Source organism: Exophiala bonariae (genome assembly GCF_035927105.1).
Source record: "Exophiala bonariae strain CCFEE 5792 chromosome Unknown scaffold_23, whole genome shotgun sequence".
NCBI lineage: Eukaryota > Fungi > Ascomycota > Eurotiomycetes > Chaetothyriales > Herpotrichiellaceae > Exophiala > Exophiala bonariae.
This window is the reverse complement of record NW_027042498.1, coordinates 270,497-294,996: the sequence shown is the minus strand read 5'-3', so window position 1 is coordinate 294,996 and position 24,500 is coordinate 270,497. Positions and strand designations below refer to the sequence as shown.

General features: G+C 50.5%; 9 protein-coding genes across 9 annotated transcripts; 5 read left to right on the top strand and 4 right to left on the bottom strand.

Moving 5' to 3' along the window:
- Positions 1–827: 827 nt before the first annotated feature.
- On the top strand, positions 828–2,260 carry LTR84_006151 (uncharacterized protein; the record flags this gene model as incomplete). Its single annotated transcript, XM_064849712.1, has 3 exons — positions 828–887; positions 958–1,386; positions 1,451–2,260. The coding sequence occupies 3 exons, from the start codon at positions 828–830 to the stop codon at positions 2,258–2,260; spliced, it is 1,299 nt and encodes a 432-aa protein (XP_064703467.1).
- A 488-nt stretch (positions 2,261–2,748) lies between these two features.
- On the bottom strand, positions 2,749–3,831 carry TRR1 (thioredoxin-disulfide reductase; the record flags this gene model as incomplete). The annotated part of the gene is made up of 1 exon (XM_064849711.1): positions 2,749–3,831. One exon carries the CDS (start codon positions 3,829–3,831, stop codon positions 2,749–2,751), a length of 1,083 nt encoding a protein of 360 aa, XP_064703466.1.
- A 795-nt stretch (positions 3,832–4,626) lies between these two features.
- On the top strand, positions 4,627–5,715 carry LTR84_006149 (uncharacterized protein; the record flags this gene model as incomplete). The annotated part of the gene is made up of 1 exon (XM_064849710.1): positions 4,627–5,715. The coding sequence occupies one exon, from the start codon at positions 4,627–4,629 to the stop codon at positions 5,713–5,715; it is 1,089 nt and encodes a 362-aa protein (XP_064703465.1).
- Positions 5,716–6,161: 446 nt separating this feature from the next.
- Positions 6,162–6,782, top strand: LTR84_006148 (uncharacterized protein; the record flags this gene model as incomplete). Its single annotated transcript, XM_064849709.1, has 1 exon — positions 6,162–6,782. One exon carries the CDS (start codon positions 6,162–6,164, stop codon positions 6,780–6,782), a length of 621 nt encoding a protein of 206 aa, XP_064703464.1.
- Positions 6,783–9,992: 3,210 nt separating this feature from the next.
- Positions 9,993–12,085, top strand: LTR84_006147 (uncharacterized protein; the record flags this gene model as incomplete). Its single annotated transcript, XM_064849708.1, has 4 exons — positions 9,993–10,129; positions 10,182–10,607; positions 10,661–11,045; positions 11,099–12,085. 4 exons carry the CDS (start codon positions 9,993–9,995, stop codon positions 12,083–12,085), a joined length of 1,935 nt encoding a protein of 644 aa, XP_064703463.1.
- Positions 12,086–13,397: 1,312 nt separating this feature from the next.
- On the bottom strand, positions 13,398–15,223 carry LTR84_006146 (uncharacterized protein; the record flags this gene model as incomplete). Its single annotated transcript, XM_064849707.1, has 2 exons — positions 13,398–14,103; positions 14,181–15,223. 2 exons carry the CDS (start codon positions 15,221–15,223, stop codon positions 13,398–13,400), a joined length of 1,749 nt encoding a protein of 582 aa, XP_064703462.1.
- Positions 15,224–16,137: 914 nt separating this feature from the next.
- LTR84_006145 (uncharacterized protein) lies at positions 16,138–21,030 on the bottom strand (the record flags this gene model as incomplete). Its single annotated transcript, XM_064849706.1, has 1 exon — positions 16,138–21,030. One exon carries the CDS (start codon positions 21,028–21,030, stop codon positions 16,138–16,140), a length of 4,893 nt encoding a protein of 1,630 aa, XP_064703461.1.
- A 711-nt stretch (positions 21,031–21,741) lies between these two features.
- LTR84_006144 (uncharacterized protein) lies at positions 21,742–22,356 on the top strand (the record flags this gene model as incomplete). Its single annotated transcript, XM_064849705.1, has 3 exons — positions 21,742–21,885; positions 21,950–22,261; positions 22,324–22,356. 3 exons carry the CDS (start codon positions 21,742–21,744, stop codon positions 22,354–22,356), a joined length of 489 nt encoding a protein of 162 aa, XP_064703460.1.
- An 882-nt stretch (positions 22,357–23,238) lies between these two features.
- On the bottom strand, positions 23,239–24,024 carry LTR84_006143 (uncharacterized protein; the record flags this gene model as incomplete). Its single annotated transcript, XM_064849704.1, has 1 exon — positions 23,239–24,024. One exon carries the CDS (start codon positions 24,022–24,024, stop codon positions 23,239–23,241), a length of 786 nt encoding a protein of 261 aa, XP_064703459.1.
- Positions 24,025–24,500: the final 476 nt, after the last annotated feature.

Below are 24,500 nucleotides of genomic sequence, written 5' to 3'. Positions count from 1 at the left end.
GGCCGGGTATGAGTTGATTTTCCTGGTAGTGCAGAGATGTTTCAAACGTGATTCTTTCAGTCCAGAGCATATCATAGATCATTACCTTCCTAGCTCCGCAAAGCAGCCTTATATCGTCCGGTTGAGCCCGTGCAGTGCTCACTCTTTAGTCACAATTCACGATCCGTGACTCGACCTGTGAGGTTTTTGCGAATCCGGATAACGCAGTTGGATAAATAACTACCTAAGTCAATGGATTTTAACAAGACCTTGAGCACAGATTGCCAGCAGGATTTCTCTGTCTGATGGAGCAGTCCTTTTACCATCCGACTTGATACAGAAACTGATACTTCTTCTTTCTCTCCTTCTTCTTCTCCAGAACCTTGCACAAGGGCAGAGAGGCAATGATGAAAAAGTAAACGCGTGTTTGAATGGGCCAAAAAATACGCGGATAAGAGCCCCGAAGGACACTTAATAACGATCTCCTCCGCGATGTGCAATGCAGGGAAACCGTTATAGTAGACCCAATGCTTGAGCTGGGCCACTCCCACAAGGTCTACATTCATGTTAGCAACGTACATCAAGTCAAAAAGCGCGGATTGGTCAGCTCACAAGTATGGAGAGGGAAAAAGAAATCTCAGAACCAAGCTCGAGATGATGGATAACTTAAGTCTACCGGATTTGTCTTGGCAAGTTTGTAAGAAAACCCCTTGGCATATTTGTTTGGTTTGTCTTGAATCACGAGTACAGTACTGGCAGAAGTATCTCAACTTCAAAGCTCAGAGGACAGCCAGTGACCAAAGAGGGCTCCCTTTTATCGCGCCCTTGCTAGCGATCCTATTCCTGTGATGGCGCGAGGCTCTAGGTTTCTACCACTGAAGACTGTCAAAGATTCGAATCAAGTCATTGTAAGTTACGAGTTGTAGAGACCATCCCGATCCATTTGGAAAAGTTCTAATCAGAAACACTGCACTCTAGAAACTGCGACAATCATGGAGCAAATACAACCTGTATAATTTCAGCCGAGTAGCCCCTTCCGATTACCGAAACAACAACCTCTTCCAGACTAAATGGAAGACGAAGTCCCTGTCGAGAAATTACCATGGCTACCAGGTGCGGGAGAAAGTATGGCAGCGCATGTTCGACCGACGGTTGCGCTCTGTTGTTCCCATGAACCCAGAGTACCTCGCGGCCAACGATGGGACGATTGAATCTGCTGGTCGTGGTTCAGGTCTTGCCTCAGAAGGTCGAGCAAAGAAAAAGTTCCCTATACCTTACATGCAAATGACATATGCCCCCCTGGAGCGGAGGCTGGACACGGCTATTTTTCGATCAATGTTCGCCAGCAGTATCCGGCAGGCGAGACAGTTCGTGATTCATGGTTCCGTCAGGGTCAATGGTCAGCGGGTAGGTTCCCACAATCCCTTGATGCCAACGGTCTTCTAAGTCGCTAACCTTGCCTTTCATATAGATGAAATATCCAGGGTATCTGCTCAATCCCGGTGATATGTTCCAGGTCGTACCAGATCGAGTCATGTATGCGGCAGGCCAACCGAAGGTCAACCTTGCTGTGCGAAAAGCTCAAGCGCAGGTGGATGCTGAGAATGCAGAGGCAGAGGCCGCACAAGCTGAGGAAGAGCAAGCTATTGTCGAACCCGAACCCGAAGAGGACGTCGACGATGACCGAGACCCACGAGACATATTGAAGGAGTTGCAGTCACAAGCCAAGAGCATCCTCGCCTCGCCGAGGGAGAACATCGGAGCCAAGAGAAAGCAAGACCTGCGAGCTTTCACCAAATCCATCCGACGATTATTATCCAGAGGAAAGTCCGCCACGATTAAAACGGAAAGCATAGAAGCACAATTCGCCGAGATTCAAGAACAGCTCAAGATCCGACGAGAAAACAAAGCCGCCGACACCGCAACCACCAAGGACGGCGAAACCACCGACCCAACCAAACCCAAAGAAACACCCTCACTCTCACCCACATCAACAGACAACATCCTCTCCGACACCGACTATAACCAACTCTTCGCCGCGCTACAATCGATGCAAGAGAACCCCGTGGACGAATCGAAGCCGTACGCGACCCCCTGGATGCCGCGCGACTACATGAGCGCCTTTGCGTTCATCCCGCGTTACCTCGAGGTCAACCACAACATCTGCGCCGCCGTGTATCTCCGGCATCCCGTGGCGAGACCGGGATTGGCCGAGGTGCCGACTCCGTTCAACGAGTATGTGAACAGTACGGCTTATGCGTGGTATTTGCGAAGGAGATGAAAGCGACATTTTTGGTGGTTTGTTGTATATATGTATATGTATGTACGGATACATGTGGCTTTTGTGACACTCTCTGTATTAGTATTACTACTGCCATGAGTTGGGGTGGATAGGGAAAGCCATCGCGCTGGCACCATAGAATAGCATAGCGCTGGCGTGGTGAATCGAATGTATCAACTCAACAAGAAAAAAAGGGGATGCGTTCTGACCATATGGTCCTCAACTTTAGACAACTTAAAATGCCAGAGAATAGGAGAATGACCCTGTTGAGAATGGCATTTGATTTGTCCTCTGAAGTCTTAAATCATCTGCTTTGATTTTTTGCTCTTCTGAATCCAAAGCAAACAGATCTATGGATGGCTTGGATCCTCATCCGGCTCTTGCTGGGACGGGTTCTATCGAATCTGTATCTGTCTATTAAAACCTCACTCCTCATCGCTCACAGTATTTCAAGTTCACTCGACCCAACTTCCACCACTGCCCTTATATCACAACAGCGGGTTCGAGCGATACTCGGGCGCGGAGCTGTCTCCGTTGGCCTCCGGCTTCTTCGCCTGGGTATCTTTCTCCAATTGCGGCTGGTCATCATCTTCCAGATCTGCGAGGTACTTCTCCGCCTCCAGCGCCGCAATACATCCACTCCCGGCACTCGTGATGGCCTGTCTGTAGCGTTTATCCTGGACGTCGCCCGCGGCAAAGACGCCGGGGATGCTGGTGTAGCTGGTTCCGGGCTGCGTGACCACATAACCATCCTCGTCCGTTTCCAGCTGGCCCTTCACCAGCGCGGTGGCTGGGTCGTGGCCCACGGCGTAGAACAGTCCATTCGCATCCATCACTTCCTCTTCGCCTGTGACCACGTTTTGGATCTTTAGGTGCGTCATCAGACCTCGTGGTTTATCCTCGCCTTGAATCTCGAGCGCGACGTGGTTGAATTTCACCGTGACCTTGGGATTCGCGAGAAGACGTTTGGCCATAGTCTTGCTCGCGCGCAACTTGTCTTTGCGCACCAGAACCGTGACGTGCGAGCCGTATTTCGTCAGGAACATGGCTTCCTCGGCCGCAGAGTCGCCACCACCAATGACGGCGAGCGGACGGTTGCGGAAGATTGGTACCGCGCCGTCGCAGACCGCACAGGCTGACACGCCATTCTGCCAGTATTTTTCCTCGCCGGCCAGATTCAGGCGGCGCGCATTGGCGCCCGTGGCGATAATGACGGCGTCGGCCGTATGTGCGGGTTCGTCGTTCTCGCCATCGCTATATTCCATCCACAGGCGGAATGGCCGGGAGGTCAAGTCGACGCGCGCTATTGTTTCTGTCACGATCTCCGTGCCGAAACGTATCGACTGCGCCCGCATTTCATCCATCAGCTCCGAGCCCCCGATACCCTTGGAGAAGCCCGGGTAGTTCTCAACGTCTGTTGTGGTCGTGAGTTGTCCTCCTGCTGCTGTGCCGCCCGCGAGCATGCCCTCGTACATGACGGGTTTCAGCTCTGCACGGGAAAGGTAGATGGCTGCGGTGTGGGCAGCAGGCCCGGAGCCGATGATGGCCACTTTGGTGTGAGGAGGCGCCATGGCGCGGTGAACGGGGGAGGTGGTGGTGGTCGAGTAGTAGTGTTGTTGGGAGGATGGGAAGGCCTTTACGGCTGCTCCTACTGCTCCTGGTGGCGATTGAAGCCTTTGCTGAGATATTGAAGCTGCTGCGACCGACAGAGTTATGGAGGAATTGAGGGGATGGCGGGTCGCGCGACGAAAGAAAGCCGAGGAAAACAGTTTGGCTAGCGGGTATGGAGATTTGCGAGAGAGGAAGCAGGGGGACTGTAGATGGTGTCTTGGTATTTATTGAAGAAGAGGCAGTATCAGTTGGCAGATTGATGTGAGAGATATTCGTGGTTTGGAGGAAATGGATTGACAAATTCTGTTTTTGCGTATGAGAAATGCCATCCGAGGAGCACCGGGGCGGGTTCCCCCCACCAAGTCTGAATCCCGCCTGGGCGACCCTTGTTCAGCCCCTGGCATTGCTGAGGTAAACAGAAAGGTCTAGATAAACCTCCGACACCTTACTTGGAGAGCCATAGCTCCTAATCAGCTAGCTGTCTAGATCTAGACGTTGATCACGGCATCAAACAACATCCATCTCAAGTCTCATTCGCCGATTTGGAAGCATAGATCGTACTATTCGGTAACCACCTTTTCAATCCCAATCATTCCTTTGGGGTCGAGATAGTCTCAAGGCACTCCTCCAGTGGTCCTTGGATACTGCCGAGACCTTCGAACGTCGTACGATTGTCAATTACAACTGCAATGCCATCCTTGCTCAAGTGATTAGTTAATGGAGCCTCTATGAACTACCAAGCAGGCTAAGCAGAGATGGGCCATGCTATGAGCACATTTCAAGAGTTCAGCGCAGCCGCTCGGAATAGAAAGGCTGTTCCCATATTCGTTGTGTCTCTTGATGCATTGGGAACCTTGTACGGGTTCCGAGAACCTATTGTTGTTCAATACCTCAAGGCTGCTCATCAATGTGGCTTGGATACCAGAGCTATCAAGCCAGAAGCTCTTCAGAAGTCCTTTAGAGCCACCTTCAAGCGTTATAGCCAAGACTTCCCTAACTATGGTAAAGGCAAGCTCAATCATCCAGAGGAATGGTGGACAAGACTGCTTGGGGAGACCTTCACCGATGTCACCAAGCATCAGGCTAGCATCCCATCCAAGCTGGCACCAATGCTTTACGAGCAATTCTCCTCAAAGGATGCATACGAACTCTATCCAGATTCCGTTTCATTCCTTCAAACCATGCATGCGTTGAAAGATCAGTATTCTGATCCAGATGGTCCATTGCTATGTGTTGGTGTCATCACCAACTCAGATCCTCGAGCTGAATCAGTCCTCAAGTCTCTCGGTCTCCAGGTCGGGCCTTCAAAACCTGTTGCCATACCGGCGCAGATATTGCCTATGGGAGGTCATAAAGCGAGACTATTGCTTTCAAAGAGCAAATACGACCGAGGCAATGATATTGACTTCTTAGCCACAAGCTACGATGCTGGGGTTGAGAAGCCTGCAAGTGGCATTTGGGCATATGCTGAAGCGTTCACTCAGGGTATCGCTTCAGTTCGAGCAGAGAATTCTTTGGGGATTCCTCTTCATGGTCGTAGTGTTGAGCAGTCCACCGATGACTATAAGAACATCCTGATTGAAAGTCTCAGAGTCTCGGATGGGAAAGTCAGCTGGATACATATTGGGGATGATATGACAAAGGATTACGAGGGTGCACGACAATACGGCCACCATGCTTTGCACCTCGATCGAGGGGACAATAAAGGTCCAGCAAGAAGTACTAGAACATGGAGCCCGAGTGAACACACGGTCTCGAGTCTGGAGGAAGCCGCATTGATTGTGAACGTGATGGCTCAGGACCATTTCAAGGCCAATCCTGCCGCGAAGGTCATGGCTTCATGACAGAACAACAGGAAGGAATAGGCCCGCGAATGCCTCAATAAAGTCTCCAATAAGACAGTGACTTCCTCAACGAGCTGGGCTCCAGACTGTCACTTCCTCACCGCGGCCGTGAGACTGTGACTCTCATCAATGAAATCATTTGCTCCAGGTAGAGACTCTTTTTCCTTTTGTTTTTCACTTCTTCCAGACAGACAATCACTTCGTCAATGATCACATTCTAATTGCGTTTGCTAGGCAAACAATTCAGCCTTCAGTTTCCCCTGATTGCTCAACGTTCCGAGCCTTGAGAACATCCAGGGATCCTTCTTTGCTTCCAAGCTTCCAGATCACCGGGCAATCCAGCTCTATGCTATCACTCTTCCTCGTCCTTGGACCACGAGATTTGACACGTTGCTAACTCTCCATTCAGTCAATCCACACGATCATCAGTTACCGATCTCTCCAATATGGCAGACAGAATTGTTTCAACACCTCCTCGTGCCACCAAGATCTCCCCAACCCGCCGTACCACACGTCCAAAAGTCTGCCTAAATTGCAAGATGCCAGGCCATTTCGCTCGGGAATGCCGAGCACCATACATGTGCTGGAACTGTGGAAAGCTAGGCCACATTCAAAAGTACTGCCGCACGCCTCGCTTTACTGAACAGCCTACTACATCACGCTATGCTGGTCCAATGGCCGAAATAGCAGCGGCGGCACACTCTTCGGCTCCTCCTCCTCCTCCAGCACCACGGCCAACAACAACATGCATGTCCATGGCATCCAATCCTACTTTCTTACTCGTCCGCTGTGACACGTGTGGAACTAGGTCTCACAAGACAGAACGGTGCCCGGTCACTGTTTTCGGATTCAGTGATGCCAAGGAGCGTGCAGTAGATGAGCTGCCATCATTTCCAGTGCTTATCAAGCCAATCAAGACTGCTGCTGCGCTCGAGACAGAGAGGAGGTATAAGGAGAAGCTTGCAGCTCGTGAGAAAGGGGGTGAAAAGGCTGAAACTGAGGAGGGTGGAGAGAGGACGAGGGTTTCAAGAGTCAATGAACCAGGTGATCTTATTGAGTTTGATTAAGGGGTGGGTGAGAAAAGTGAGATATGGAAAGCGTTGCTGCTATAGCAGCTATAACGAGGCTGTCCAATACCAGTGAGAATCAGGGGGTGGAGTCGATGGGTATGGTGGGATTCAAGGGATCCAACGATGATAGCAATCAATTCTATTGTGCTAACACATTTCCAATGACACCCTCCTGCTAGAGCAAAGACCCACGTTGCAAAGAGCGAACGCTCATAGTCCATCACGACGGTGGAAGCAATCAAATTATTGACTGTCGCGAAAGAGTGTCTCTTCACACATCCCTTCCTTTTTTCACAGTAGAGACAACGAGTGGGCCATTCTCAACATGACCCAAACAAGGATGTGAACGTCGTCCATCTCAGGTCTAAGCGCCGACACAAGTCTACGATCTAGTTTGCAAGCACGCTACCACCATGACCAAGCGGACAGAAGCCATCATCATCCATTGTCGATGCGCAGCGACGTCCACACCCAACACAACGACACGACCAACCTAGACGGAAACAGTACCTGTCGATCTCATTTTTGGAAATCCTCACCTTTGAGTGCGCCTGGCCCATCGTGCAGGGTTGAACATGGCTCACTCCTGGCCTGGAGTCCAGGTCTCATCCTTGAAGCGGGGGGTCTACTCGTACTGTTTCTCCATCGTCTTCGCCTTCGCATGCAGTGCCTGTATCCGGCATCGATCATGAGATGCGAGGCTCGTGAGGAGGGCCCGACCACTCGTAGGTCCTGCTGTCTGTTGATTCCGGGGTGCTCCTCCATTCTCCACAATGCCCACAGGACGTCTGTCTGTCAGTCAGCTGAGGAAGGACTTTGCGAGGGAGCGAATGGCAATGGAGGTCGAGTGTTCTGAGTCATTTTTCCCCCTTACGAGGAGGTAGTAGGCAAGTGGAGTACTGCACAGTAGCGCGGACGGGTCGAGAGCAATGATAATGGGGAAAAAAACACTGGAGAAGTGAGAACCAGCAGTTTACGGGCGGTCCGGAGAAATGATTTGATGAGTATCTCAGAACCGTGGCGGCAGGGCGCCTGAAGATTAAGAGAGATGTGATCAATATCCGTACGGAGAATGCGGTCGTGAGTAGCTTTTACCGAGTACGCTGGGCGAGCGGCCCAGGAGGGACTACGAGGCACTAATCTGTGTGGGAGTTGTCAGCAGATGCCGACTGACCGCACACTAAATCTCCACGATCCCACGGTGGCTTGCTGGGCCAAGGCTCAAACATGGAGTTGGGGAGTGCTCGTCAGGCTGATTCAGGCAACCTTCGAGAACATTCAGAAAGAAAGTCTTCCCAAAGCCAGCTACGAGAAAGAGTCTAGTCGTGTAGGCCTGAGTGTCAATGGTTTAGACTTTGTTCGCGTTCGCGTTGGCGTGCTAGCTGCCAAAATGGAAGCTTTCTACTTGGGGTGAGATAGTGTGATTCCCGTGTTGAGTTCTCGATTTGCCAGGTGAGTACTGTACTGTCACTTGTGATTTACCAGACTGGTTGATCGTGTGGCGAAAGGTCGCAGCAAGTCAACCGGAATTTTGATCAACGGACGGACGATGACCAGAGTACTAGTGTTCAAGGAGATTGAAATCAAGGTATCAGCTTACAGAAACGATGGCAAACTCCGGCGGACGAACACATCGCTTCAGCATCCGCGCAGAGTGGCCTTGGCTTTGATGCTAAGTGATGATTTATTAGTATCTGGGCAAAGAATCTTCAACTAACAGATGCCTACGAGTAGAAGAGAGGTGTACGAGTAGCAGAAATTGACATAAAGGTTTGGGCTTGTGCAGCAGGCTACTCGTACTCCGTAGCGGCAGGGAGGTCGAAAAGGCCACTGCAGCGTCAGCTAGTCGTAGGACGGCTGATCGCTCTTTACCCGACGGAGAGCCAGAGGCAAACCTTGGTGAGGTAGAGGAGAAACTTGGAGCCGACATGCCACTACCCACTCGTACTAGTACCTAATGTTTGATGGTGCATGGATGCCAGTGGTGGCTGCATTTTAAGAGGGGTCCCCGGGCGCCACTGGCTTGGCCTTGATTCTGATCATGACGTAGAGGCTCCACTGGATGAGACCGTCCCAGTCCCAGTACCACCAAACACTTCCCAGCCTGAGGCTGCGAAATTCCAAGACCAACAAGCAAACCAAGCCTACAGATCCACCTGGAGTTGCCGCCTCTTAAATGCCCAAGCATCCTGAAGCTTTTGGCAGAAACAGAAAATCAACGCCATCAAGTATAGGTATTCAATTCAGCCTCCCGTCTGGAATACTGTACTGCGATAGAGGGCCGCTCGCTTAAGCTGCAACTGGACGTGAAAAGTTGGGTGAGCATCGACTATCCGTATGGTTTGATTCAGTCTCTAACGACCTACGAGTACTCGTCTCTAGACGGTTGCTACCCTGAAGGTTGAGCCATTGGTCAGCGCATCTTGAGACTCGTTCGCGTCATCGCCATTGCCATCGGTTATTGTATTCGGCCCTGGTCTGTTTCCCGTCAACTCTCGTAAAGAATCAGCCCGATCTGCATGTCCGCCATCTCGCTGCCACCCGTTGAACCTCTGGTCCCCATCTGACCACTGACTCCGTACTGTGAGATGCGGAGCCCCCGCTGCCTCTCCCTCTCCAGTCTCTCAGATGCTTGGGATGCTCCTTTTAGGTCTAGCTTTTGCCTTCACCTTCAACTGAACCCCCTGGTCCCTTCCCCTCCCAGGTTACTTAGAGCCTTGCCAAGTGGAATCGAATCCCTGTTACAACCAGCGCTCAGACTCTCACTTCCATTGCCCCTCCTGACTTGCATGCATTGATGCTCTGTCCAAACCTTGGACGTCGTGTGACTTCAGTGGCTTGGTATCCATTCTGACCACTCCCATCCAGGCTTGAGTGTTGCAACTCATCCCCGCCAGCGTCATGTCATAGCCAGTGACAGTCTGCCTTACTGCCTACCTGCCTACCACATGCTCAATTGAGGTACATCTTGGTCTACAGGGTATCATCGATCTAGGTCTTAGCCAAGTCGTCCCGCTCGCTATTCACGACAGAGAACTCGAGTCTGTTAGTCCTTAGGTCCCTTTGATCCTCCTCACTCGAGACCTGCCCTGGCTTTCTCATAAAACCCACTTACCCACTGCCTTCCCTCTCATACTCTCCCCTTCGCCTTCCACCTGTCACCTCCGTGCAACACTTTTCCTCACTGACCCTCATCGTTTCACCAACATGGCCACTCTCAAAGATGCCATCACTGAAGGAGCCCAGCACTCAGAGACCGGGGCTAGACGTCCCTCAGTCCTCTTCAATGATGAGAACAAGAGAAAGGCCAGCATTGCCCAACTGACTTCTAACACTACCGGAGAGTGAGTCACGCAATATCTCCAGTTTCCCACTTGAGTTGACCAAGTGTCACAGGATCCGCAACCCTCTTACAGGTATTCCACGTGAACAACTGCTTCAAGATGTCGAGAACTTTGCGGGCGAGAACAACATGTCCGACATCCTCCCCCTGCTTCGCAAAGGTGCTATCGTCGCTCAAAGTCCCCACGCTTTCGAATCCTTGCCAGAGCTTGACGAGGCTGATCGCCTCAGTCTTCGCGAGGAGGTCAGCCATCGTTGGAAACATCCCAAAACCCTCTATTTCACCATCATCCTCAACTCCATCGCGGCCGCCATTCAGGGCTGGGATCAGACTGGTTCCAATGGTGCAAATTTGTCCTTCCCAGTCGAGTTTGGTATCCCGGATTCTGGTGATGTTTGCGAAGCTGCTGGAAACTGCGACAAGAACTCATGGATCGTTGGCTTCGTCAATTCGTGTCCTTACATCGCCATTGCCTTCTTGTAAGTCCTCCGCTTCACTTCACCGTTCAAGAGCTCTTACTCATCCTCAATAGTGCTGGTTGGATTTCTGATCCCCTCAATGATCTTCTGGGTCGACGTGGTACAATCTTTCTTGGTGCCGTCTTCTCGTTGATTGCTCCTATCGGCATGGCAGTTACCCAGACTTGGGGTCAACTCGTAGCAACTCGTATCCTGCTCGGGATCGGTATGGGTCTGAAGGAAGTCACGGTCCCCGTCTTCTCAGCCGAAAACGCTCCTACCAACATTCGTGGAGGCTTGGTCATGACCTGGCAGGTTTGGACGGCTTTCGGTATTTTCCTGGGAACTTGTGCAAATCTTGCGGTCAAAGATGTCGGCAGGATTGCCTGGAGATTACAACTAGGTTCTGCTTTCATTCCTGCCGTTCCCTTGGTCATTGGTATCTATTTCTGCCCCGAGGTAAGTTCAGGAACTTTGATTAGTCTCTGCATCACAAACTAACGGCTTGAAAGTCTCCTCGTTGGCTCATGAAGAAGGGGCGACATGCCGAAGCCTACAAATCACTTGTCCGGCTGCGAAATACTCCTCTTCAGGCTGCTCGCGACCTCTACTTTATTCATGCGCAACTGATCCAAGAAGAGATCCTTGTGGAAGAATCCGCCGTTGCCACTCATGGTAACTTCTTCACCAGATTCATCGAACTCTTCACTATTCCACGTATTCGAAGAGCTACCCAGGCCTCCGGTATTGTCATGATTGCCCAGCAAATGTGTGGTATCAACATCATCGCGTTCTACTCCAGTAGTGTCTTCAAAGAGGCCGGTGCCTCTGTGACCGAGGCCCTGTTGGCCAGTTGGGGATTCGGTCTGGTCAATTTTGTGTTTGCATGGCCCGCAGTTTGGACGATCGACACTTTCGGACGCAGAGCCTTGCTCCTTTTCACCTTCCCAAACATGTGCTGGACGCTTTTGGCCGCTGGATTCTGCTTCTGGATCCCTGAGGGTAATAATGCCCATCTAGGATTGATTGCAACTTTTATCTACCTCTTTGACGCATTTTACTCGCCTGGAGAAGGACCAGTTCCGTTCACTTACTCAGCCGAAGTCTTTCCGTTGTCCCATCGTGAAGTTGGTATGTCATGGGCTGTGGCAACCAACAACTTTTGGGCATCCGTGTTGGCTTTGACTTGGCCACGAATGTTACGAGCAATGAAGCCACAAGGAGCTTTCGGTTTCTATGCTGCACTCAATATGGTTGCCTTCACCATGATCTTCCTTTGGCTACCAGAGACCAAACAACGATCTCTCGAAGAACTTGATTATGTCTTTGCTGTGCCGACTCGTACACACATGCACTACCAAGTCTCGCAAGTTCTTCCATATTGGTTCAAGACTCAGGTTCTCCGAAGAAAGGGACTTACATCTCCAAAGCTCTACACTTTCGACTCGGAAGATATTGTTCCAGTCGAACGAGAAGAAAATACAGAGAAGACTGTTTAAGCAGTGACAGTATCGCCATGATGATAACCAACGAACTGAAATGAATATCAGTCACTGAACATCACATGCAATGATACCCCCTAGCTCAAGGAACACGGGAATATGGTTATGGACCCTCGTTTGTTCAACAATAGCAACAACTCGATCTGATCTTGAAACTCGTTTCCAAGAATGCAGACAGATAGGGTTAATTGATTATCTTAGTCAACTCAGTAGTTGTAAGAGCAGATAGTAATGATGCAGGATGATCCATACAACGACTTATCACATCTACCCGTGTTGATTCATGCTTTTGTCTTACTCTAGCCTGACTCCTGACCACGACAGTCAGAACTCGAACCACCCTGTTATGTCCACCGCGTGTTATCCATATCTAAAACCATAGAAATCACGTCAACGGGGCAATCTCCGACGACGAGATCGTTCTGGCCAGAAATGGCATTTTGAGGAACTCTTCCAGATATACTACATAATAGTCCTCCACCCATGCTCACTCAGCCTTGCCGATCACGAACAGATCGCCATTGAATGTTTGGGGACATGAGCATCCCCTGTACCACCACATCTCCATCCCATCACCCCTTATCCCTCATAGGCCCGCACAGAACAGGATCAATGGGGGCTCGACAAAGCCCTTCTCCCCTCCTTGGACGTCATGTGTCGGGGAGTTCCACAACCCTAATCTCACTGCAATGTTTGCCTCTATCTTGATCCCCTAGCAATGTGTGGATGTGGATCTGGCATGAGGTCATTCGACAATCCAATCCGAAACACACTGCGAAAATCCTGGAGGATTTCTTTCCCCCTTGTTGGTCGGTTCAGTTGTAGCACAGGCACAGTCTTCCACGCCTGTTCAATCCGGAAAAGCCTAAGATCGGCGTCGAGGATTTTAGGGGAATGGTTGGCTGGAGAGATTGAGACTCGCATTTCGATGCCATGCATATTGAGTTCTGGAGTGTTTATTCAGTGTATTTATGGGTCAGGTGGAAAGAGGAGCTGAGATCTGTCGATCCCATGCTTCCCATTGGAGGGGTGACTTGTTCCAGCTAGAGGAGGAGGAAGTAGGGTTCAGATCGGTTTTGGAAAGTCGTTCGTTCTCGCCTTGTTGGATGACGGGAAAGTCATTTTTTCGGGACTGGTGTTCTTCCATAGCAGAGTGTTGGACTTGGTGACTTGCGAGGGACGGTGGAGTGGTTAGATGAAGGCCAACGGTGGATTTTGAGAGCACCTGGATGAGAAGTTCAGGATTTCCTGATGAATCGGAAGATCTGTGCTTTGATTGTGTTCACATCATCCATTCTCACATTCGGGTCTACACCTTTTTATACTCCCTATAGACCGGATCCCACATTTGGACCTCCACCCACTCCTGTAAATCCTCATCGTTACGCACCGGAATATTCTGGACTTGAGCAAGGCCATCCTCGACCGCGCAGCGAATGACAGCCATGGCAATCTTGACACTAACCCGTCTGGCATCCTCAACGTCCGGGACAAGAGCACCTCGGTCTGGATCCTTGAGCGCTGGCGCCTCCTTTGCCAATGCAGTCACCGCACTCACCAGCATCTTATCCGTGACCAGCTTGGCCCGACTCAGCACCGCTCCCAATCCGATTCCTGGGAAGCACACTGAATTGTTACACTCAGCAACCTCGATCTCCTTCCCGCCATACTTGACTGGTGAGAATGGGGAACCTGTCGCCACCAGCGCGCGCCCTTCACTCCACTCCGCCAGATCCTGGGGCTTCGCCTCGTGCAACCGTGTTGGGTTGCTGAGTGGGAATATCAATGGTCGGTCAACATGCTGTGCCATTTCTTGCACGACTTCCTTGGTGAAGGCGCCGGGCTTCGTCGAGGTGCCGATCAAGACGTGTGGTTTGACGGATGCGATGATGGCCTGGAGGGACTTGTGGTCTTTATCTTCCCAGCCTTCTGATGATGGTCGAGCGTAGGGTTTCTGCGCAGCTGAAAGGGAGTCGCCCATGGATTCGAGGAGGAGGCCTGGCTTGTCGACACACCTGTTTCAGTAATGGAGTTAGTCTCAAGATGAATGTTTTTTTCCACTTGGCCTACTAGGAAAGGTGTTCGTGCTTACCATATCTGGCTGACGACTTCGTCCTTGGACTTCCCAGCCTTGGTGGCGATTGCAGCTTGGATTTGCTCTGCGATGCCACAGCCCGCTGTTCCTGCACCGAAGATAACCACTCTCAGTTCTTCCATTTTCACCTTGTTGATGTGTAGGCCGGCCATAATGGCAGCAAGCGTGACGCAGCCTGTGCCCTGAATGTCATCATTGAATACTGCCGTCTCGTTTCGGTATCTATCCAGAAGCGTGCGTGCATTCGTAAGCCCGAAATCCTCGAAATGGATGTATGCCTTTGGGAACAGTTTCTTTGCAGTCCGGACAAACCGATCGACGAAATCGGTGTACGCTTCCCCACGGACTCTCTTGAAACGATGGCCCAGATACAAGTCATCACTCAGAAGGTCTTCGTTGTCGGTGCCTGTATCCAACACGACGGGTAGTGTCCGATCCGGATGTAGACCAGCACAGATAGTCGTGAGTGCAAGTTTCGCCACGCTAATAAGAATACCGCCAATCCCCTGATCACCAATTCCGAGGATCTCCTCCCCGTCGCTGACCACGATATAATCAACCCCACCGTCCGGATCCCCCTCTCTCACAAATTTACTCATTCGCTCCTCCACCTCATCCGGATGCTTGATACTCAAAAAGCAGCCATCCGGCCTCCTAAAAACACGCGAATAGTTCTCAATCGCATCCCCCTCGGTCGGCGTGTAAATGATACTGAACATCTCCTTCAAATGGTCCTGAATCAGCCGGTAGTAGAGCACCGTGTTCTGCTCGGCCATGGACGTCATGAACGTGTTCTTCGCCAGGTCGTCCCCCTGGTTGCTGTACTGCTGGTACGCGCGCTTTACCTGCTCGTCAAGCGTCTGGATATTGGTGGGCAACAGGCCTTTCAGGCGGAAGTCTAGCCGTTCCTGCGACGTGAAACCCGTGCCTTTGTTGTAGAACGGACTGTCTAGCAGGAGGCGGCCTGAGAGCGGGACTTGAAGAGGCCCGCGTGTCGGTGGGAGTGTCAGCTGTGAGTCTTTTCCCGCATCTGGAGCCATGTCTGCCGTTTTCACTGCCTCTGCAGAACCGGTGGATTGGATTGTAGTGAGGCTATCAAGTCGACTGATCGGACAGGACTGCTATGCATGAGTCAAATCAACTGCTCTTCCTGAAGTGGTCCCAGAGAAGTGCCGGGAATGGAGACTTAATAGCACAACGGAACATGAAAATGCTGTTGAGACAAGGGAAAGAAGCCAAAGAGAACCTCCACTAGATGGCCGCAATACCTATACACATGTAACATACGCTTCCCAGGTAACTAGAAAAGTATGGTGACACTCGAACCGCAGGCTTCCGATAGCTATGTACCCAAATGGAATTGAGGAACAAGACTCAGAGACAAATGCCAGTGGATCCCGATGACATGAGCAAATGTCTATCAGAGAGTCAGCATCATCCAACAGTGTTCACAGCTCATGTAGTTCCCGATTTGACTTTTGGAGCTCTCCAACTAGACTGCCAAAAAGACTCCCAACCACGTTTCTGTTCCTTCCTTGGAGTTTCCCGGATGGGGATGGCCTTCATAGATTCTGACGTAGCTCGCCATATTGCGTCACCTTACGGATTGAGACATGAATTGAAGTACATCACTGGGGCTTCTCAGCCAGTACGGTTCCAGGCCGGAGCTGGGCACACAAGGAGCATCAATTGCAGTGCTCGGAGGGCTACTAAGAGGTATAACCACTTGAGAGACGGGGAGAATTGAGGAAGAAAATGCATTATACTAATTACTACTTATACAGTGCTGGTTTTCTGTGAAACAGCTTTTTTGTGAAGCCAAAACTTCTTGTGGCCAATTCCACAGACATTCAATTCCCTCCTTCTTAATCGCGAGATCATACATCGAAGTGAGTATCATCATCATTAGGACGTAGATATCTTCACAAAATGTGAATGGAAAGGCTCGATCAGGTCACCTCGCCCTCCTGATACGGTGTTCATCCCTCTTTCGGCCTTTCTTCCGCTGATCTTTGCCTGGTCCAAGTGGGATATCTTTCATGAGGAAGGTTTGCAAGCGGATAAAATAATCGTCAATATGATGAGAATTCGAGGCTCTTTCGGCCGCTTGAGCGTCCGCAAGTGCCATCTCCGTGGCACCAAATGGTCCTGGAGTTTGTGCTTCATTGGTGCGCGGTGTTGCGGTAGCAGTGGCAACAGCTTTGTCTTCGAAGTCTCCCTCGTCTGCATGTTGAATTTCTTTCACTGCAACCTTGGCTGCTGCTCGATCTTCCTGATCCTCTGCTTGCTCAAGTACAACCGCGCTGTTTTTGTCATTGCCTAGGACTCTATCCATGGCAGCACCTGCGGCGTCATTCTCTGCTTCATCATCCAGCATGTCTCGGTAGGACAATTTGTTGTTGTAATCAGTTGTGAAATCACCCTCCTGGATCACCACATCATCTAACAACTGCTTTTGATTTGCCTTCCGCAGTATATTTGACTCGATGGTGTGCTCTGATACAAAACGATAGATGTGAACATCACGTGTTTGACCAATTCGATGGGCACGATCTGTACATTGCTTGTCCATGGCTGGGTTCCAGTCCAGGTCGTAGAAAATGACGGTATCTGCACCCGTCAAATTGATTCCCAATCCACCAGATCGAGAAGACAGGATGAACGCCAATATGCGAGTGTCGTTATTAAAGCGATCAGTCAAAATCTGCCGCTGTTCGATCTTGGTTGCACCATCGAGTCGAAGGTATCGATGACCATGGATATTGAGGAATTGTTCGAGGATGTCCAAGACCTTCGTCATCTGCGTGAATATTAAAGCTCGATGTCCACCAGCCTGTAGCTGTCGCAAAAGCTTGTCGAGTCGTTGAAGTTTACCACAGTCGTATTGCAATAAGCGTTTGTCCGGGAATGCAATGGACAATTTCATTCTGGCCTGGTGGAAAGGGTCTTCATTTCCACTGCTGGATTGTGGTTGTTGCCGGAGAGCTACTGCACCTTCCTCGGTTACCGTAGCTAGGCTTAAATCGGTAGCAACCACAGCAGGAGTAAGGCAGGCGAACTTTTGAACAAATGGTTCCATCTGGGATGATCGAGTGGCGATTGAGTGCACTAGGTCTAATGACTGATTCGGCAAGTTGATAACCCATGGACTGGAGGATCTATCATTGGCAAGACCTGCTAGTCGAGATCTGGTGGTCTTGAGCAGCAACTTGTCTAGAAGACCCCGACCATAAATTGGATGCTGATGATGACGGTAGGCTTCATAGTACATGGTCCGATCGATATCTTGAAGTCGAGCTCTTCTCCCAACGTTTTCAAGAGAACCAAGCACTCCTTCTCGATTCTCCCCTTGCCAAGCTAACCCACGACGCACCCTTCTGGACTGTGAATCTCTCAACGTCTTGAATTGGGAGTATGCATGTCTTTTGTTAGTCTCGACGAATTCGATCATCGATATGCCTTCGTGTGATATTGGCACGAGCTTCAAAAAATCCAGGTCAAGGTCGTTTCTGGCGTCCAGAGACAACTTTCGGCGTACAAGGAGATCTCGGATCTCGAAATCCGCTGCAACCGACTTTGACATGGCGAATGATGTATTGATAGGGCGTGTCTCGAATAGATCAGGGTGATTACACACCTTTCGAAGCTGCATCAATGCGTTGATGATAGACAAGTAGTTGCCTGAGGCAAGTGTGTCTTTAGTTTGAGCTCTCGACATGAAACCGTCGTATAGCTGCCGTTGGCGTTTGGATAATCGACATATCTCGACATGTTCATACTTTAGGGGCATTTGCTTTTCCACATCTCGTTTCAGTCGGCGGAGTAGGAAGGGTCGAATCACCTTGTGCAGCTTCGTGACTTGCTCTTTATCTTCTTCATCTAAAACTTGTCGTCCATGTTCTAGGATTGATTCGACAGGTCGTTTGAACCACTCTGACCATTCTTTCAGTCCAGCGAATGCATCGTCTTCGCCCTCGGTATCTTGACCGTAGTGTAGGAAGAAAAGTAAGGACCAGAGCTCAGTCAAGTTATTCTGCAAAGGAGTTCCCGTGAGAAGGAGCCGAGCTCTTGTATTGAAAGTCATCATCGTCTGCCATCGCTCCGACCTGAAATTCTTGATGTTGTGCGCTTCATCGAGAATCATGTAATGCCATCTTCTTCGCTTAAAGGAGTTCGCATCTTGCAAGACAAGCTGATAAGAGGTGATGCAAACATTGAAACTGTCGTCTGCCATCCATCCTTTCCTCTTCTGTTTTCGCTCTTCCTGGTTACCATAGTAAGTTAGGATTTTAAAACCCGGCAAGAACTTTTTGAATTCCATCTCCCAGTTGAGCATAACACTTGTGGGGACGACAATAAGATGAGGGCCCCAAATCTCATGGACTTCGGCAAGGTGGGCTAGTACCGAAATGCTTTGAATTGTCTTGCCCAAGCCCATTTCATCAGCCAGAATTCCGCTTCTGCCTTTTGCGTAAAGATCCGCAAGCCAGTCTAGGCCTTCATGTTGATATTCACGCAGAGTTCCTCGAAGTAGACTGGGGACTGGTGTTCTGATAGTAGATTTGAGTTCTGAAGGGGTCAAGGGAGCTGCAGACTCAGCACGAGCATCGATTGATGAGGCTGAATCTGGGTCTGATACTTTAGTAGCAGTGGTATGAGGTGAAGTCTGTGCACTAGGTTCTGGACTGGCAGCATCTCTTGTAACATGTAAAAGAGGATGATCAGGCTCGTCAATGATCATGTCTGAAGACTTCTGTTCTGGGAGATGCTCATCAGCAGCAGGGTCGTCCGGAACGATAGTCGGATCATCTGAGTCGATTTGTGCGTCAGTCTTTGGAGTTTCTGTCTCTTCCAGGACCTGAAGGAGAGGAGGATTAGGAATGTCTTTATCCTCTTCGTTGCTCTCAGTCAATGCTTCTGCTTCATCTTGTTCGGCCGGTGCCATGGTCTCAATCTCTTTTTTCGAGAAGAACAGCGATAGCAAGCCTCCCCGGGAGTCATCATCGTCCTCATCGTCGTCTTGTTCACTCTCACCCTCGTTACTGTCATCGGTGTCAAATTCGCTGTCCATCTCCGTTTCGGGATCCGATTCGTCATCGCTTGGAGCAAGGCTCTTTGCAGTTTCGTCGTCAGAGGCAGGATTGGCTAGATCGTCGTCTTCTGCAGGGATATCTGGGAGATTTTCATACTTGCGCCTTAGTTCTTCAACTGACAAATCAGCGTCCATATTGTTGGATTCTTCTTCCACTTCTGACTCCGATTCACTTTCTGACATCTGTTCACTATTCTCAGATTCGGTGTCGGTGTGCTCGATTGAGGAAACTTCAGTATCTGCATCGCTGTTCATTATGGAATCCTCCATTTCGTTCGCACGACTCAGCATTTGATCTGTCCTGTCCAAAACACGAGCCAAATGACCTTTCATCTTAGCCTGCTGCTGGTCTTCATATTCTTTGAGACGATTTGCGTCAACCTCGATTTTTACCGCACCCCACAATTTGTCAATGTCCCGGACAACAATTCGGTACAAAGCTATGGTGGCATTCAATTTTTCCTGCTCGATTTCCTCCGAGGTTTTGACTTTGTTTTTCCGACGCTTTTCTTCGACATACCTCTTGGCTTCGTTTGCAATGATTTCCGCCTTTCTTTTGTGGTCGCGGCGTTCCTGTCGAAGAAGTGTTCTGAAATGGATGATATGGGCAAGAAGATGGTCGTGATGAGCGTATTGCTTCCTAGGTTCGATTTGCTTCTCCGGTAACGTATCAGAAAGATGTTTGTCCAGTAGGCCTCCGGGTTGTTGAGCCTCGAGGACTCGATTACGAGCGATGGCTTCACTGTGAATTTCTTCTGAGGTCCAAAGATCCTCGCCAGCTCTAGGCTCCAGCTCATCTAGATCCAGAAATTCCTTGAAGGAGGAATACTTCTTGGAGATTGGGATATTTGCTGGGGTTGCGACGGCAGCTTGGGGTAGTTTGACTCGGAACTTGACTCGTTGCAATGTCACTGGCGGACTAGGTGGTCTGGAAGACGCGATGCTGGATAAGTCGGATTCACTTGCAGCGCGGTTTATTTCCTGCTCAATCTTGACAACAACATTGGTATTTGAGCGAGGTTGAGCAGTGCCATTGACACGAGGAGAGCTTGTCGTGCGCTTATGAGATGGGCTTTTCAATGATGGCCGTAGTGGGGCGGATGATGATGATTTCCTATTTGACTGTCGAGTTGGTCTGGAGAGGGATGCGGTCTCTTTCGGTCGAGGGTGCTGTAGGTCGCCATTGATGGCGGTTGGCTTGTCGGATCGTTTTGCGAGTGCTGCCGCTGTGGATGCTGGTGCAGGCGGCTCGACTTTGATGGGTCTGGCCGATACGTTGTAGTTGGGTTTGGCATGTTTCCCATATTCTATCTTTGTCTTGTCGAACTGGGCGCGTGTCTGCCTCTTATTCGACTGGGGTTGAAGGGCGAGAGGGACAACGTTGGTTCTTCCGGATTTTCGACGGCCATTCTCCAGGAAGGTGGTAGGACCATCGGCTGCCACGCGTTTCCAAGGAGGAGAGACTGGTCGCGGGGAAGGTTGATGGTCAGGTCCTGTGAGTTTTCGCTTCTTGGATGGAGGCTCGCTGTTGTCATGAGTACCTTTTTCCGGTTGCGGGTCTGGTTCTGGTTGCTGCGTGGGAGGGGAGTCACGGTCTGGTTGAGGCAAGGTGGGTGCAGCAGGATGCTCAATGCTGTCTTTTGAAAATGTCAGAGTTACAAGCCATGGGGTCGAAGATAGAGAGAGACTCTTGTTACCTTGAATCCTGGAGTTGAGATGCAGATCCGGTTCGGTGGTCGGTAAGGAATCGGGCATTTGGCGCAGCGGGCAGCGAGAGCGAGAAGAGCAGCGAGACTGGCATGGCAAAATTGAATTGACCCTGGACCTTAACTAATTCGATGGAAACGCGACGAGCATACTCCACGGAAAGGGCGAAACAATGAATAATTCGGGAGTCAAATTGAAGCGTGAGTCGAGTCGTGATCGCTGACAAAGTTTGAATAGGGCTGCGACGAAAATGAGGTGCTGAATGGAAAATGAAGTTGTGGTGGATGAGAATGATACAAAAAGTGGTGATGAGGGAACCAACTAGAACTTGAAGCCAGAAGGTGAAAGCCGCAGGCAAGGGCAGAGCAAGGGTCAGGCTAAGTAAGGCTAAGGCGGAGGGAGGGCAGGCAGAGTACGAGGTGTGCTGATAACTAATTCCTAGGCGGTGATCCCTGCTCACCAGCCTAAACCACGCCTAACACCACTGTCCTCCCCCCTAAAAAAAGTCTGAGATTATTTTGACGTCTTGGCTTGACTTGACGCCTGGCCTCTTTACCCTCCGCCGTACTGAGCTCCTCCACGTCTAAACCAATCACACCGCTTCCTTATGGGCTTCAATTCCATCACCGAGCGACCTCCCCTCTCATTACACACGCCCAATACCACACTCATTCAACCCCGAAGGAGCGAAGGCACGCTCGACTGCTACGACAACCTCTCACCCGGCTCATCGAGCCCGCCCTAACTCACTGTATCACCATGTTGTCCCGACGAGCATTGACTCTGGCCGCCAGGTCAAGCCGAACCACGGCCCGATCATCTCCTCAACCACTCCTCCAACGAGCACAATTCTCCAGCGCGCTGTCTAGAAGGGCGGAACAGCAGGTCGATGATCCGGAAATGGTACATATATGGTCCCAAATCCACAACAGCAAGAGAACGTTACTAACCAACCATGCCTCACCAGAACGGCAACTACATCAACCCACCACGAATCAAGAGACAACATCGTGATCCCTACGGCGATTGGGATGACAAGCAGGAGCGCCGTAACTTTGGAGAGCCTGTGCACGAGGACAACGAGGTCCTGGGTATCTTTGCCTTGGAGGATTACACACACATGACTCCCGCCCGAGGTGCGCTGATGTGGGCTGGCTTCATCGGCGCCATCCTCACCGTCTCATTCGCTGTTCGCGCGACATTTCCCGGCAAACCTAGTGTACCGACCGAGTACGAAGGTGGACTGGAGAAGGAATTGGGAGGCCCAGGTGCACACAGGGTGAGTTCCACGAGTCGTACACCACCAAAAATGTGTCGAGTGTGCTAACTGGATTTTTCTAGGCGTTCCAAGCAGGTGATAGCTATGAAGTGTAAAAGAACACGATCAGTTATTTTGTTAAAAAGAAAGGTGCCTTGTACATATGGAGCCTGTGTGTCGTATGGCGAAATTGAAAATCATTCAACTATTCCTGCCCGAATTATATGCCCGAACTACATGGTAGCAAAAACGAGAGCTTCCAGTAACTATTATGGTAGGCAACAGTTCCCAATTCCCAATGTCTCGATCGAGGGAAGAGGTTCATCTTCCCTTTGTTTTTCCATCTACCTAATTATAGGCAGCCATCTGGAGGCCTTCTCGACAGGCAACTTTCGGTTGGAAGCCTGAACTCGTGCCCAGGGCGATCGGTCCGCCAGGTATCGGAACCCGCAACTCTGTCCCCCAAATCCTACCTAGGTACATACTGGATATCGTAGCTGCTAGAGGCTTGATACCAAAGAGCTCGACACCGACGAAGTAGTGAAGGACTAAGGAAATTATGGCTTTTGGTATCAAGTACTAAACCGTTCCATTTGTCGAATCTTTTACTCCGTGGTTATTCTTCAGAGTCCGACCCTAGCCTCTACACGGAATCCATGATTGCTCTGCGTCCGTTTCAGTGTCTAGGTATGACACTTCTGGAGTGATAGTGATGGCTAGATTTGTTGAATAAAGATATATATTGATTTTTGATCTCGCAAAGTCCGAGAAAGACACAGGTGTACTAACGTATGGGGAATCAACAAAAGACGCCAAAAACCAAGACAAGCCCCACGAACACATCACTGAAGCCATAGAACCCGTGATGCAATGCCCTCCCTGTCCTGACAGTCATTTATTGCTTCCGCAAAAGAAGAAATACTTTGCCCAATGTAAAACAAATCGCCAATTCGTGGCAAGACGTGCTTGCAATACTTCAAGCAGTAAACGTATTTCATTTATGCTGCCATCCACATACCAGTAACAACAGTGGCGACCATGATCCAATAGCCACCAAAGTCAATCATCACCTTGACAGCAGGACTGGCTTGCTCATCATTGGAAGGATCTGTGCCGCCATCAGCGGTGGTGCCATTTTCTAGCGAACCATTGATGAATGTCGAGACTGAGCCGTTTCCAAAGTCGACCGTACGCACATTCGTCGAATTTACTGGCTGAGCGGTGCCATTGAGGATGACCTCGTCCAGGAATGTGCTGTTGTCTGTAGGGTCACAGCCACAGACTTGGTACCGTTGACATAGGCAGGTAACATTGCTGGTATGGTTCTGGCCATTGTAGTACCAATGATACGGGTAGCCGTAGGGGTAGGCATACACGGAGGAGTAGAGCCAGAGACCCGGGAAGAAAGCAAGGGCGCCCACACCAAGTGCGTAGGGAGCGATGCCTCTGGTCGGCGAGCTTGCGCCCGCCGTGTACGGTACGACGGCGCCGCCGGTATATCTGTTGCCATACGCCTTGGGAGTGCCGGAGCCGGAAATCGTGCGACCTCCCGCCATTGATGAACCTGAGTATGAATAGCCGCCTCGTCCGCCGCCTCCACTACCTCCGCCGCTTCCTCCTCTGCCACCACCACCGCCTTTTCGCTTTTCTAGCGCATTGTACGACTCAAGTGGCGAAGCGTCTCGGGTTGAGAGGTCTGTATGGGGTGATGATGAGGGCGGCGCGGCGGCAATAAGGGATGTGAGGTAGACCGTGACGGTCAGTAATGATAAGGAGAACTTCATCGTGTCGTGATGTTTACTGATTCGAGTACAGGAGACAGGGCGTGTCGTGCGCCTGCAACTAAATAAATGTTATAGGAATGCGCTCAGTACCAGGTGGATATGCGATCAGTCTTGTAGTCTGCCTTGCAAAACCCAAAAACTTATAAAAGCGGTGTAATATGCAATTGTCGTGTGGTTATACAAATCGAGTGCGGAGCAAACGTCGAGAAGAAGCGTCCGTTTGTATGAAACGCGAAAGATGAAACAGTCCGAGATAGAGAATGGATGGGAGTCTATTGTATGCGCAGTGACAATCGAGGGATTGAGGTTTAACAAGGGAGTGGGTGGCAAGTGCGCCTAGAAGAGTGCCTGGCATTCCGGTGGCTGCGATCCGCCCAGTGACGCGCTTCAGGCCCAAATTGTCAACTCGCCTCGACCTCTTGAGGGGAATCCCACTGCACAGCCCAGAAAGGGGACCAGTGATCAACAACCAAGCA